The sequence below is a fragment of the Syngnathoides biaculeatus genome, chromosome 3 (genome assembly GCF_019802595.1).
Source record: "Syngnathoides biaculeatus isolate LvHL_M chromosome 3, ASM1980259v1, whole genome shotgun sequence".
Lineage (NCBI taxonomy): Eukaryota > Metazoa > Chordata > Actinopteri > Syngnathiformes > Syngnathidae > Syngnathoides > Syngnathoides biaculeatus.
This window is the reverse complement of record NC_084642.1, coordinates 8,095,700-8,109,867: the sequence shown is the minus strand read 5'-3', so window position 1 is coordinate 8,109,867 and position 14,168 is coordinate 8,095,700. Positions and strand designations below refer to the sequence as shown.

The window sequence follows — 14,168 nt, the reverse complement described above, 5'->3', positions numbered from 1 at the left end:
ATAGAACCATGCCAAGTTTGTTTAATGGACACAGTATTTTCGTAGCAAAACCACTCTGTTTAATTTAAGAGTACAAAATCCAAAGAATGGCACATTGCAGAACTTTACGTGGTTTTCTTTTCAAGAATGTCGTGCACTAACATACCCCACATACTAATTTAAGCATTTTGACCTTGGTTTCCCCATTCTTTGGCTTTCAGCAATGAATGTTCATTCCTTTACATCACTAGTATCCAATTAACCGTCATCATTGAGTCTTTTTAAACTACTGGTACATTGCAAAGAAAAAGCATTTTTACTCCATGGAATTTCTCACATTTCTGCATAAATTGGTCATAATATGTGGTGTGATCTTCTTATAATTCACAAGAATAAAGCCATCTGCATTAAAAACCACACATACACAGTTTTTCACATTTTTTATGGGAAATAACAGTCATAGGACTGATGGGGAGGAAATTGAACCTCTAGGTTACAGACTCCCAAGAGCTCATCAGAGTCAAGTTTAAGCGAACCTGAATGAGGAATTGGAAATGTGGCTTAAAACTGCTCTGGCTGGTAGAAAACAAACAAGGTTGGAATTGTCTCCTGTCAAGAAACATTACCTGATATGTATCATGCCTAGCTAAAGAAAGATATATCAGCAGCCCTACAAATAAGAATTGTGGACTTTTATAAATCTGGAAAAGGTTACAAAAGTCTCAGTCTTGATGTTCATCACTCCAAGGTAAGATAAAATGTCTACACATGGAGAAGTTCAACACTGCTGCTCCTCGTTGAAAGAGTGGAAGATGCCTTCCAAGAACACAGCTCAAAATACTCAGTGAGCCGTTTAAAAAAAAAAAAAAAAAAAAAAACTAGAATGTCAGCTGGACACTTAAAGAAATCACTGGCATTTGTCAACATATTTGACAAGGATACGGTTCGTTGAAGAACACTCAGGCCGACACATACACTGGCGCAGGGGGCAGTGGAAGCGCCTGGGGAGCACTTCGGGTTATCATTGTCTTGCTCAAGGACACCACACCCATGAGGCCTAGGGACTTGAACTTAGGCCCCCCACGGTGGCAGGCAATGATTTTGACCACACCAATTAACCCCAAGGTTCACTTACTTTTCTCTTGCTGCTCCATAAATATTTAAATGTTATTCTCTATAAAATTATATAGTTTTTTGAATTGTGTGGTTTTAGTTTAAGATGTCTTTTCTCAGCCTACATTTTCTGACCAATTTATGCAGAAATGTAAGAAATTCCCAAGGCTTCTTCCTTTTTAGTCTTATATGAACTCAAAACTGAAGCAAGAACACCAGGATTAAACACACGAACCCCTGTATTTATTTTTAAATTCACCATTGCAGATATGTGGCATTGACATCCTTATTAAAGACTGTACAGACGGACCACAATGCAGTGCAGAGGCATCGGAGTACCATTGTGGATTGTTTAAAAGACCTTGATGTGTCCATCAAGAGGTGAGGGATTTTTATTTATTCATTTTAAAGATTTTCACCTGTTTCGGTCCTTGATATGCTTCGATTTGCTGCTATAGACGTGCAATGGAACTTAGCTTTGCCCTGGTGAACGGTAACAACATAAGAGGCATGATGAAAGAGCTACTCTACTTCCTGGACTCCTGCGACCCGGAATTCAAAGCAGACTGTGCATCGGGAGTCTTTCTTGCAGCAGAAAAGTACGGCATTTGACACGCACTGTTCTTGCACGTAATACTGGAATGACGAATAACATAACTGATGAGATGCATGCGTGAGCACCCTACTCATTGCAACCAAATTTACCCTTGGGGAAAAATAGTTACCTAATTTAACCTAACTATATCAAAAGGGTGTTTAAAAAAATGTCTTCCAAGACAAAATAGAGAAATGCTGTGTGATGATACATTAGTGATCCATCGTCTGAAAGACTGTTGATACTAGATTATCTGACAGCATTCACATTAGGGCTGCACGATTTTTGGGGGGGAAAGGACTGCAATTTTTTTTTTTTTTTTTTTTTAAACCTGCAATATTTATTGTGATGTGAAATAACAGGATCAGTGTTGGGGGAAAAAACACCCCATTGACTTTGCATTCCTTACTACTAGTACTATACTGATAAAATAATTTGTTACAAAACAATAAATTCTATCTTAGACAAGGAGGTCGTACAGTGTTTTTAAAAAAACACATTCTGATAGAAATAATTTTCCTAGTAATCCATTTTTACAATTACGTACTGTATTAGAAAAGAACACATTCTCTCCTATCTACGGTGTGCCTTGAGCGCACCTTGCGCACTAACACAGCTGCAGCCTGCCTGCCTAGTTTCATTTTGAAGAGCGATATAAAACAATGCAGCAGGTGTACAGGACTCTTTTACTTTACTGAGCATGTCCAAACAGGATTCTCTGCTGGTCAATTTTAATATTAGTTGATGCACTGTATATTATTGGACACCAACATTGCAGCAGACCCAGCTATGCGAGTCATCCGCGCATATACATTTGCGATGACGATGCGCAAACAAAATATCATGCAGCCCTAATTCACATCATATCACCTTTTTGCATTTTGTTGAAATTTTATTTCCTGAAATGTCATTGTGTCCTTTGCATTGTAGGTATGCACCTTCAAAAAGATGGCACATAGACACCATAATGAGAGTTCTGACTACAGTACGTATAATCATACATTACACCCTGTTTTGCTCTTAAAAATCATTGCTATTTCTATTCAAAACCTACTTGTATGCACAAACTTTCAATTCCACTGAAATTGGGGCACCGTGTAAATGATAAAGACAATGATTTCCACTACTTTTCAATTTATATTCAGTTGATTACAATACAAAAGACGAGATATTTAATGTTCAAAATTTTTTTCACAGACGATATTGCTTACTTGTGATATCCCATTCTAAAGCCAAATTGTTTAATATGATCTCTACCCGTTGGATCTGTAAGAGCTTCAACTCTTATGGGCAGGTTTTCAACAAGGTATAGGAGTGAGTTTGAGGGGAAAAATAAATTCCACATTTTTCCACCAGAATATTTGTGAGGTCACACACTGATGTTGGTCGAGAAGGCCATGCCCTCTTTAGGGTTGAGGGCAGGACTCTGTGGAGGCCAGTCTGGTTCGTCCATACCAAATTTACCCAGACCTTGGTTTGTGCACAGACGTGTTGCAATACGAAGGGGTAATCCCCAAATTGTTTTATTGTCCAAAATCTTTTGGTATGCTCAAGCGTTCAGAGGTCCTTTCACTGGACATTTTAAACTTTGTGGAAACAGTTTGGAGATGACTCCTTCCTGTTCCAAAATTACTGAGCATCAGTGCAAAATCAAGGTTAAAAAAAAGACATGGATGAGACAGTTTGATGTGGATTTCCTGCCTGCACAATCCTGACCTCAACCCTACGGAACACTTTTGGATGAATTGCGGCGAAGACCGGGAGCCAGGCCTTCTCGTTCATCATCAGTGCGTAACCTCACAAATGCGCTTCTGGAGAAAGTCTCGTAAATTTCCATTAATTAATTACTAAACCTTGTGGAAGAAGACTTTAAGCTGTTATTACTGGACAGGGTGGACCGATGTCATATTAAAGCCTATGAATTAAGACTGCGATGTCTCTTAAATTAATATCTGAGTCATGGCAGATAAGTGAATACTTTTGGCAATAAAGTGTATATTAACTAATTTTTAATTTGATGCCTGCAACTTGTTCCCCAATAAAATCTGTGATAGGCGCATGTTTACAATTATCAAATATCTTGTCTCTGTAGTGTATCCAATGGAGTATAGGCTGAAGGGATTTGTAAATCATTGTTCTGTTTTTATTTTTTTCTACACAATGTCTCAACTTCAATGGAATCGGGGTTTGTATTTTAATCGTTTCCTTGTCTTTGCAGGCAGGCAGTTATGTGCGTGACGACTCTGTGCCCAACCTTATTCAGCTCATCACAAACAGTGTTGAGATGCATGCATACACAGTACAGAGACTTTACAAAGCCCTCCTGGATGACATCTCTCAGGTTGGAAGAGGAACCTAGTTTTATGATTCATGACTATTCTAATTATTTATGCAGTTTTATGTGTGGGCAGGAAAAATAAAATGTTGTTTCTATCACTGTAGCAACCTCTTGTACAAGTGGCATCCTGGTGCATAGGAGAGTATGGAGACCTTCTGGTTTCTGGACAGTGTGAAGAAGAGGAGCCCATCCAGGTACATATTGACGAATCTTATCTGAGTGACTAGGACTGCAGCTGTAGTTTTAGAATCGGGTATTCTACCGATTATCCCGTCAAGTAATTGGAGAAATATTGATTTTTGTATTATTAAACACACTAACATGCTTGTGAGGTGCAGATATGTCGAGTACTTTATGGTGGCAGGTTACGTAACTATCTTTACAACAAGCGGCAGTTTGGAAGATAACATTTGTCAATATTCTTCAAAAAACAGATTCCAAGCTGTTTGTCAATTTCAGCTCGTGGTTGCTGTCTAACCAAGCATAAAATAAATACACATTGTGTATTTAAAAAAACAACTAAATAGCTTCCACAAGCTGAAAGTTACATGCAATTGGAGACGCTACAGGCCCACAATTTAAAAAGACGAGTATTGTTACTCTTTAAGGAGCGAATATATGAACACACATGGTCCAACAAAACATTGACACGTAAAACAACAATACTCACAGACATGTATTCTTTATTCTTTTCAAAGAATAACTAATATTACTGCAAAGATGTTTTGAGATAATCACAAGCTTGGTCACTGAAGGAATTAAATTATCTAAAGGCACAATTGTACTTGACAAATTATTGCAGCCCGATGAGCGAACAACCTGTCCATGATTAGATGGTGCGCATTCATTTTTTTCCTTTTTTGCACAAGGTGACTGAAGATGAAGTCTTAGATGTGCTAGAAGGGCTTCTAGTATCCAATCTATCCACACCTGTGACCCGAGGCTATTCTCTTACGGCCATCATGAAGCTGTCTACTCGCTTCAGTGGTGTCAAGTAAGTCTCTGGATTCCACACTTTGCATAATGAGGCTTTTTATTGGCGGACTCATTTGGAAATGCATGCACCGGCGCAATTTCCCGGTAACATTCTATTTTCTTTTAGCCGAATAAAGAAGGTGGTCTCAATATATGGCAGCAGCATTGATGTGGAACTGCAACAGAGAGCAGTGGAGTACAACGCACTTTTCAAGAAATATGACCACATGAGGTGAAATGACCAAGCGTAACGAACGCACCCAATACAAAAATAAAAAAGACCATTGATCAATTGGTATTAAGTGCTCCAGTATGGTTCATCCTCCATTTTTTTTGTGTGTCCCCCTAAGGCCAGCTCTCCTCGAGCGAATGCCCATAATGGAGAAAACAACCACTAATGGCCCCACAGAGATCGTACAGACCAATGGAGAGGCAGAACCGTCTGTTGTGGAATCTAAACATCCACCCCCTGTCAGCCAGCCATCCAACCAGGTGAGGGGCACACCACCTACACGGCCACGGACTGCACGACTTCATCATTCCATAGTGAATCCCAAATTGAGCCACTTGTAAATAGTCGCTCATTTTGACACCACTTCTCCCCACAGGCAAATGATTTATTAGACCTGCTGGGCGGTAATGATGTGGTGCCAGTCATCCATACCACAGTGACGCCCAAGCTGACGTCATCTGGAGGAGAGCTACTGGACCTGCTTGGTGATATCTCAATAAGTGGTAGGCTACTCCAAATTTTGCGAGGAATTCAACAACTGTGTCCCATGTTGGTGACTATCTATGGTTTTATTTAAAATATATATGTGTGTGTGTTCTCAGCGTGAACTCATTACATTATCTCCAGCCACAGACTTATACCGACTCTCTTAATTCACATGGGCGAAATACACTGCTTGAAATTATTATGCATGTAGGATATAAGTTAAGCTTTAAGTAGCTTTTCGGTAGCTTTTTGAGCTAATTGTTTCTCCTGACATCAGTCTGTAACAGCCTCTAACAGGTTTGAGTTAATTTCCCAGGTGTTTGAGACTTAATTTCGCAGCTCAGCCTGTTTGAAAGAGAAATTAGGAAAGGAGGTTGTTCCACATTATTAAACAAGTCACAGTTTTCATGTAGTATGGGGGGGAAGGATCTTTTTTGCCGATGAAAATGTATGAAATAGTCCAATGCCTTGTGACAGGAATGAAAAAAGTGGACATTTCAAGAAATCTGAGGCAGAGCATTCAGATCAAGGCATATTAAGGCAAGATCTCATCATTAAAATTCATCGTATTGAGAGGAGGAGGTAAAAAGCCCCGAATGAACAGCAAGTAGATATTTTAAGATCTTAGTGTGTCTGGTGGCCCAATAACATCTCAATGCGGGATCCTCCAAAGGCTTATTAAACAGTAGTCACGCATAAAGCTATTTCGGTCAACCCTAACCCATATCACAAGCAGAAATGTTTGCAGTGGGTTCGAAAATGCTTTCATTTATTTAATTTTACCGATGATGAATAAACAGGCAACTCTGGGTGATTGAGATGGATGGCGGTTCTGATTTTGTGGGGGTGTCCCAACAAGGCTGCAACATGAGCAGTGAAGTGAAATTATGCCAAGTGAGAGAGTACTGTAGCAGTATCGGTAGATAGGGAAGACAGGAATACTTCCGTACAGATTTCAGCCTGTGGCTGTAAATAATGTAGAATTTTCTGATGGTTCTTCGGACGAACAAAGTCCCCCGGAGCAAGCTCGCGGCCCGCCGAAAATTCTACATTATTTACAACCACAGGTTCAAATCTGTACGGAAGTATTCCTCCGTCTTCCCGATCAACCGATACTGCTATTTCTTCATCAGATGAGAATAAATCTGAGAAATCGGTGCTGGCCATAATTGTGTCCCATTGTAATCGCCCCTTTGTTAGTGCGCCTATCACATCACATCCGTTTACGTAGGTCATGTGAGTCACCAAAATGGCGGCGCCCATGAAAATTTGTAATCGCCGATAAAAATCTTCTCAAAACACCATTAAATGAGAGAGGATGAACATCCCGTTTTCAAGATAAAGTCTGTATGACATAACCTATTGGATACATTGTTAATTCAAACCACCGTCATTCCCCTTTACGGGAAAAATATACTAACGTCACACAAAGAGGTCCCAGCCGAGATTCGAACTCTGAGAGTGAGGCCGACATCCTGTCCACTGACTGTACTCTCTTGTACCGCCATCATCCAAAAGTACAGTAATCATGTCCGAAGTAAAGCCAAGTTTCCATTTCCATGTGTTTTGCCATTTGTTGAATCAGCTATGAAAATAGTGTGACACCCTAGGAACATGACGCATACAAGTAAACAGAAGGGAATTGATAATAGCAAATCTCAACATTATTTCAAGTGAAGACAGTTAGCAATTTTACTATTTTACCAAGTCGATGCGCATAAATTGATGTGGCGAACGAGATTTGGCCCTCAGGCCTTGAGTTTGATAGCTGTGGCCGAATGACAATAAGATAAAAGAACTCTTATGTACAGTCCAATCCCACACGATACATCTACCTATCATTTCTTTGGGTAACCTTTACAAAATTAAAAAAAAAAAAGTGTACTGAACCAAATTACAAGTGTTCCTTCGTGATTGTTTTTTTTTTTTTTTATTGTAAATAAAGTTTCCAACCAAGAAGTTCCTGCCATGGTATGAGATGAAGACCCACTACCTGCTTGTTCTCATGAAAGACACCGCATCATCCTAACCTAAACTTTTAGAATTGCTGAAATTTTTTTCACTTTGTGTACTTTAGAAGATTTAAGAAAACAGACGGCATTATGCCTAATAATTTGAAAAACAGTGTAAGCTGTTTCAGCTTCAAAAATGTATAGAGATGATTTAGCTTGTCCTTGAAGATCAGTTTCATATTTGGTAATGGCGCATCAAACTCTGACGTGACCTTCCCCTCCCAAGGCGGTCCAGCCCCTGCTCCTTCTGTCCCCACCTCCCAACCCCCCTTTCTCCTGGACGGCCTCTCCTCACAGCCCCTCTTTAATGACATTGCCGCCGCAGGTGAGACTCCTGTTCTCCGTTGACCTCCCACACCGCATCCGAGTTGGTCATTCACGAACACCTCTCGCTCTTAAAAATCCTCCCGTAGGCATTCCCCCAATGACTGCTTACAACAAGAACGGTCTGAAAATAGACTTCGCGTTTGAGAGAGCGAACCCCAACCCCAACGTCGCCGTCATCACCATCCACGCTTCCAACTCCACGGACGCAGACATGACGGACTTTGTTTTTCAGGCTGCAGTTCCAAAGGTAAAGAGGCACTGTACCTATTTCAGTGAATGTTACCTTTTTAGAATTTAACAACTGAAATAAGTGTTTCTATGATATTCGAATACATTGAGATGCACCTGTTAACACAGGACACCTGGTTTTCTTTTTTTGTTTTTTTTTTTCTTGGTCTCAGTTTGGGTGGCTTATTCCGACGGGATGTTTTTTTCACATATTTAATGTCCGATAGTTTTCCTGCTGTTGAATGTTTTGTTTTTTGGTTTCTTTTTTGTGGCAGACATTCCAGCTGCAGCTCCTGTCCCCCAGCAGTAATGTCGTTCAAGCACTCAACCAGGGAACTGTCACACAGGTCATCAGAGTCCTCAACCCACAGAAGGTTAGTGTCCCTTACTGTAGAGTGAGTGTATTGAAAAAGTTGACACACCCCTGTTCAAATGCTATTTTCCTCTGGTACCAAGACGAATCATTTCAAAACTTTTTCCAGCATTGAGTGATCACCTGTACAGCTCAATTGGAAAAAATGAAGTGATGAAGTAAAAATAAGCAACTGAGATACTGTGGTTGCATAAGTGCGCACACCCTCTTATACCTAGGGATACGGTTGTGTTCACAGTTGAGCCATCACATTCCAGTTAAATTGAAGTTAGCACACATCTGCCACCATCTCTGATTAGCCCCAAATAAATTGAAGAGGCTTTTTGTGATTTCCCCCCCCCCCCCCTTTGTGTCAGAACTCTGAAGGTTTTGTTCAACTACTGTTTGGAACTGTTCTAGTTTCCTCCACCTTGACTAAGACTGCAGTTCCAGCTGAACCAAAACAGCTCTCATTCCATCCATCCATCCATCTTCTACCCCTTTTCCGGGTTGGAAAACTATTATTTTTTTGTCCCTTCTCTAAAAGATTTTTTTGATGTTTAGTTGCACAGGCACGTTAATGGTAGAAATGTTTTTTCTTGGTGTAATTGTTCTAAATTTTTAAAAAGTCGCATTTGAACAGGGTGCGTACACTTTATATAGCCACCATATTTTCAGTCCTAATGAGGAAAAAAAATGTTCCACTTTCAGCAACAGCTGCGAATGAGGATCAAGCTGACGTACAACCACAAAGGCTCGCCCGTGCAAGACCTCGCCGAGGTCAATAACTTCCCCCCTCAGTCGTGGCAGTGATGAGTTGCTTCTTTTGCTCCTAAAAGCCCCTCTGACGGGGACTATGAAAATTATTTTTCTTTCGCCTTGCCCCCCCCCCCCCCCCCCCACCCACCCTGTACTCTTCTTCCAACGGACTCCCCCTCGGTGACGTCGCTAAGTGCGCAGCAGACCGTCTCTAACGAAGAAAAACCAGTGCAGATGAAGAGCTGTTTTATAAGCGGGGTTACCTATCAATGAACTTTTTTTTTCTTTTACTGGTGTCATCATGTCTTTTGTTAGTCATGCTATTTCCCCCCCCCCACTCTAACATGAACACTGTAGTAAATATAACATGAACACACTTTGATAAAATGAATATTTATGATTGCTCTGAGCCTCTTAAAGCCCTAATAATGCAATCCTCACCTAATTCACGCTTGTGACCCTCCTCTTTGTGTTCATTTGACCCGATAAGCCTCACAGTCACGCACACGGGCTACGATTCTGCGCCCATGTGATCATCTCAAGCAGAATTTGGGAACGTCGCATCTCAATTCAAATCCTGAAATCCATCTCAAAAGTTGTTCTTACATTTCATAGCTGTTGGGCGGAATCCTCGCGTCTCCCAAATCAGATTTTTAGGAAATGAAAAATAAAGGGCGCCATTTTGATTGAGTAACTTTATTTTCCTATGATTACGGGTATCACGTTGACGTGTCACCCCAAGATCAACTACTAATTTTATTTGCTATAAAAAATCACAAATTTGTGTTCTCATTGTTTAAAATGGTACGACACGTCACCACAAGCTAGCCATACACAAATAGCCCCCCCTCAACCCCAACAAGACAATTTTTTTGTTTTTGTTTTTTTTTTTATACCTGACAAATGCAATTAACTGTCGTTACATCAACTTCATGAACTCTTTCTAAAGTCTGCCGCGAGTGATGCAATTTGAGCTGTCTTAAACAGGGTAATCAACATGAAGGAAAATCTGTATGCAAACATATCCAAGCTAACTTTGTGCACTTCTTGTTTCAAAAGAATGCAGACTTCTATTGTTATGGCAACGTAATACTGCGCAGCTCCCCGCAGAGTCAGGAAGAGGTAAAGTTGTACAACACTTCTCAGACAAGTTCAAAAATCCATGTGAGGTAATCGATGTGTCCTAAATCTATTTTCAACACATTCAATTGATTAGTAAGGCACAAAAGTTGTGAAGGATGTGGGGACCGACCAGAAGTTGACAATATTTGGACACACGAGGTTTCCGCCTGACAGCGAAATTATGAAAACTTCTGCCTGCATCTTTCCTTACAACATTTGGGCTGTGTGCAAAACATAACTGTTTAAGTACACTAAATTCATCATCATCTTCTTGTAAATCAGAATTCTTCATTCCTCCCCGTGTGGCTCCAATGCAGTAAACTGTAAGCTCGTCGATGAGTTGTGTTCGTTTACTCGTTTGAGCTTCTCATCTCGCACAAACTTGTGTAAATCAAGCCTGTTATGAATGTAGTTACATGCACTGAATGCTGTTCTCCCCCCCCCCCCCGTCTCCTTATTTGTATTCCATTGATGAGACGGTCATCACATTGGCACTATTTCTGTGAAAATATGTTTGATTTCTGCAGTAAATCGACTTGATTATTTATGCCTGATATCTAAGTGACGTGCCTTTCTAACTTAAAAAGAAAAGACGGCTCCGGGCTGCGGCCTGCTCGAGCGCTGAAAAGTGAGGGAAGTGATTGTGATGGATGTAAAAATGGTTTATCATCTTTTCATTTTATTTAAAGTGGTTATTTTTCACCGCGGCGGGTTGTTCGGACTTTGCCGGATCATCAACAATCACAAATTCTAGCGACGTTATGCCGATTTGTCCCCACAAATGGTGATCATGTTGCTGAGCTTATTTATTTTTATTTTTTTTTATATTTCTTTACCCACCTAAAAGGCCCCAACTGAAGCAAATCTTGGGGACAGAAAAGGCAAGGCAGCTAATAGATGTCAACTTTTTCATGGGATGACATCATGCGTTGTCACGAAATTGCATAAAGATCCACCGTCCCGTCCCGTCCCTGTCGTCAAATGTGGATTTATCGGTTAACCGAGCGAGGTCGTGGAACTTTTTAGTCGCGTGTTCGATCTTCGCTGTCGGGCGAGGGGTGTAGGCTACCGTTGATACCTCACAATGTTCTCTCTTTCTACTAACTCACTCGAGTGGCCGGCCTGCTTTTATTACCCCCCCCCCCTCCCGACGGCATTCGAGGGGGGCGCACAGCTGCATGGAAGAAGCTGACAGCAGTTTTAAGTTAGCGATGAAACAACCTCTGCGGCCCCACCGTGTTTTGATATCCAATCAACTTTGCTTCACTATCTTAACTCCTGTGACCAAAATCAGAGAGACTATTAGCTTTGGAAATATTTTTCAGCTATTATGTGTATATGGAGGAGGGAAAAAAAAACGTTTTTTTTTTTTCTGTTGACAAATGCTATATTAGCTGTTTTCTGTACATATTGAGAGCTTTTACAATTTTTTTGTCTCTTGTACTATCTTTCATCCTTTTTTTAGATACCATTTTCTAAACCGGTTCTTCACTATGTAAAATTGTCTAGTCAAGCGTAGTCGACATCAAGCTTCCCTGTACGGCCGCTCATCCATTGTAAAAGATTGCTATGATCTGCTACCTGTACATTGTATATAATTGTAAAACAAACAAAAGGCTGATTCACTTAAATAAAAATTAAAAAAACCCCACATGAAGGCTTAAAACATTTAGCTAAGACATCTAATTGTATGCAAATATGTACAAAAGATTCTTTAACCGATGCGTTTGATTTACCAGGATTCCTGTTTGGCTTACGGGTGTGGACACGTCGTCTTTTTACGAAGATAACCGGGGAGGCTTGTTGTCGGGGTTTGGTTTTTAGCGTGTGAATGGTGAACTGTACTACTGAGAAACTGCAATGCTGCACTAGTAAGCGTCCACAAAGCGCCCCCCCCATTTTGGCTCCGGTCTTTCCCTCTTTGTGGCTTTGTCTGTCCCATAATTTAAATAAGACAAAACTTTTTTTTGTTGTTGAACGCAATACGTTCTTGACACCTTTACTAAGAGTAACTACCCAAAATATATCCCAACTTACTACCCCCAAATATGATTCGTTCACCCTCTCGTACCGTTTGATCCATGTCAAAATCTACAGAAAGCCATTTCAACAATTATCCTTTGTCCATTTCAACTTCCATGGACTATATTCTTTGCCCTCCTCAGTAAGAAAAAAAATCAGTGCACTAGTAGAACAACTGTTTTACTGCTACACTACAGGTGGTAGGTCTACTGGTGTTCCAGTGTGACCTTACTATTGTCATGTCATACAGTAATATTAGTGTTTTTGCTAAGTAGTGAGGACAAAAAGCATACTAGTACATCGGATATAAAGGATTTGCTCAAATGGCTTTGCATAAAATTGTGCAAGTTAAAGGCTGCTTTACATGCCGATTGCCACAAGGTGGAGCTGTGCAAAAAAAATACATTGTAAGAGCGTGGTCGAAGAGGAAAGTAGTACAGTTAGTACACTTTTTTTCCCCTCCCTTCTGCCCTCTACCAGTACATAACGTTTGTCTACTCTTTTTTTTTTTTTTTTTTTTTTTTTTTTTTTTTTTTTTAAGTGATGATCCATGGAAGGTCACGTGTACAAGCGGTGATATGAACCCCAACATAGGTGCTTCAGACACTCTTGAAGTAAGAAAAGTATCAGCGGTGACTTTGAAACTGTGTGAGAATGTGCTTATTTTTGTGTAATGTCTATTTACGTTTTTTTTTTTTGGCTGCAAATTTTCAGCTTGCGAGGTGCATGCGAAAGCCGGTGTAAATGTCATTTCTACTTAACCCTCAAGTTTTTCTTTTTTCTTTTTTTTTTGGGGGGGGGGGTTGCAACAAACTGATGAATCTGTCTCAACCATGTCAGGGGGGGGGTACTCGTGTGTACAATAGGACCTTGTTCGGAAAGCTATCGCAATATGGATTAAAGATGGTGATGAATGAAGCCCACCCTCATTTACATTTTTCGGTAATGTCGCGTATTCATTGAATTCTGCAAACCAAGTCTTCATTGTGCCCCTGGGCTCGACCTGACCAGAACAAAATGCTTAATTTCTTTCTTTTTATGTGACGTGAGGATTTATGTTTTTTATTTTCCCCTCGTCGAGTTTGACGAGATGAACCGAACCCTATGGTCCGTGGTTTGAAGGTGAGTGTGACTGAAAGCATGAGAAATGATTAAAGGCGACAAGTTGTAAACTATTAAATAGGATATTTTCAATTTATGCTTTGTATTCTTGTCATTTGGTTTGCAGAATATAGTAAGCAAATAAAAAGTGGATACACTAAATCTAGCTAAGTTTGGTTTTTTTTTCTTGAAATTATTTAAATAAAGATATTATGATCAATGAATTAGTTGAAATATAATGTGGACCGTTGGAGGAGTGGGAGTAAAACAGGCCGAAATACTTAAGCCAGCAGTGAGGCAGGGAGAGAGCAGAAGTTGTTGACCAAGGTTTGATTCTGCGGGCCACAATACATGACGTGACGGGGCAGATCTAGTCCTCAGCCCTCGAGTTTGACACCAGTGTTCTAGAACCTGCCGACTTCTTTTTATTTCAGTGTCACCAAAAGACCCTCATCTTGTGAGCGTAAGTTCCATGACGGAACAAAAGGTGCCATGTAACAGACCTTTAAGTACATAGAGTATATCTA

General features: G+C 40.3%; 1 protein-coding gene across 3 annotated transcripts in view; it reads left to right on the top strand.

Annotated features, from left to right (window-relative positions):
• The window catches only part of ap1g1 (adaptor related protein complex 1 subunit gamma 1), a 32,429-nt gene that overhangs the window by 18,207 nt on the left and 54 nt on the right, over positions 1-14,168 (top strand). For 2 of the 3 annotated variants that reach the window (XM_061814049.1, XM_061814048.1), the window contains exons 11-23: positions 1,360-1,473; positions 1,551-1,691; positions 2,618-2,672; positions 3,906-4,028; positions 4,130-4,219; positions 4,895-5,019; positions 5,128-5,232; positions 5,351-5,492; positions 5,609-5,735; positions 7,957-8,055; positions 8,144-8,304; positions 8,561-8,659; positions 9,349-11,065. In XM_061814049.1, coding sequence (XP_061670033.1) covers positions 1,360-1,473; positions 1,551-1,691; positions 2,618-2,672; positions 3,906-4,028; positions 4,130-4,219; positions 4,895-5,019; positions 5,128-5,232; positions 5,351-5,492; positions 5,609-5,735; positions 7,957-8,055; positions 8,144-8,304; positions 8,561-8,659; positions 9,349-9,450 — 1,483 coding nt within the window. In that variant the 3' untranslated portion in view covers positions 9,451-11,065. Of the gene's footprint in view, positions 1-1,359; positions 1,474-1,550; positions 1,692-2,617; positions 2,673-3,905; positions 4,029-4,129; positions 4,220-4,894; positions 5,020-5,127; positions 5,233-5,350; positions 5,493-5,608; positions 5,736-7,956; positions 8,056-8,143; positions 8,305-8,560; positions 8,660-9,348; positions 11,066-14,168 lie in introns of those variants that run through there. The other variant, XM_061814050.1, reaches the window with a different exon arrangement.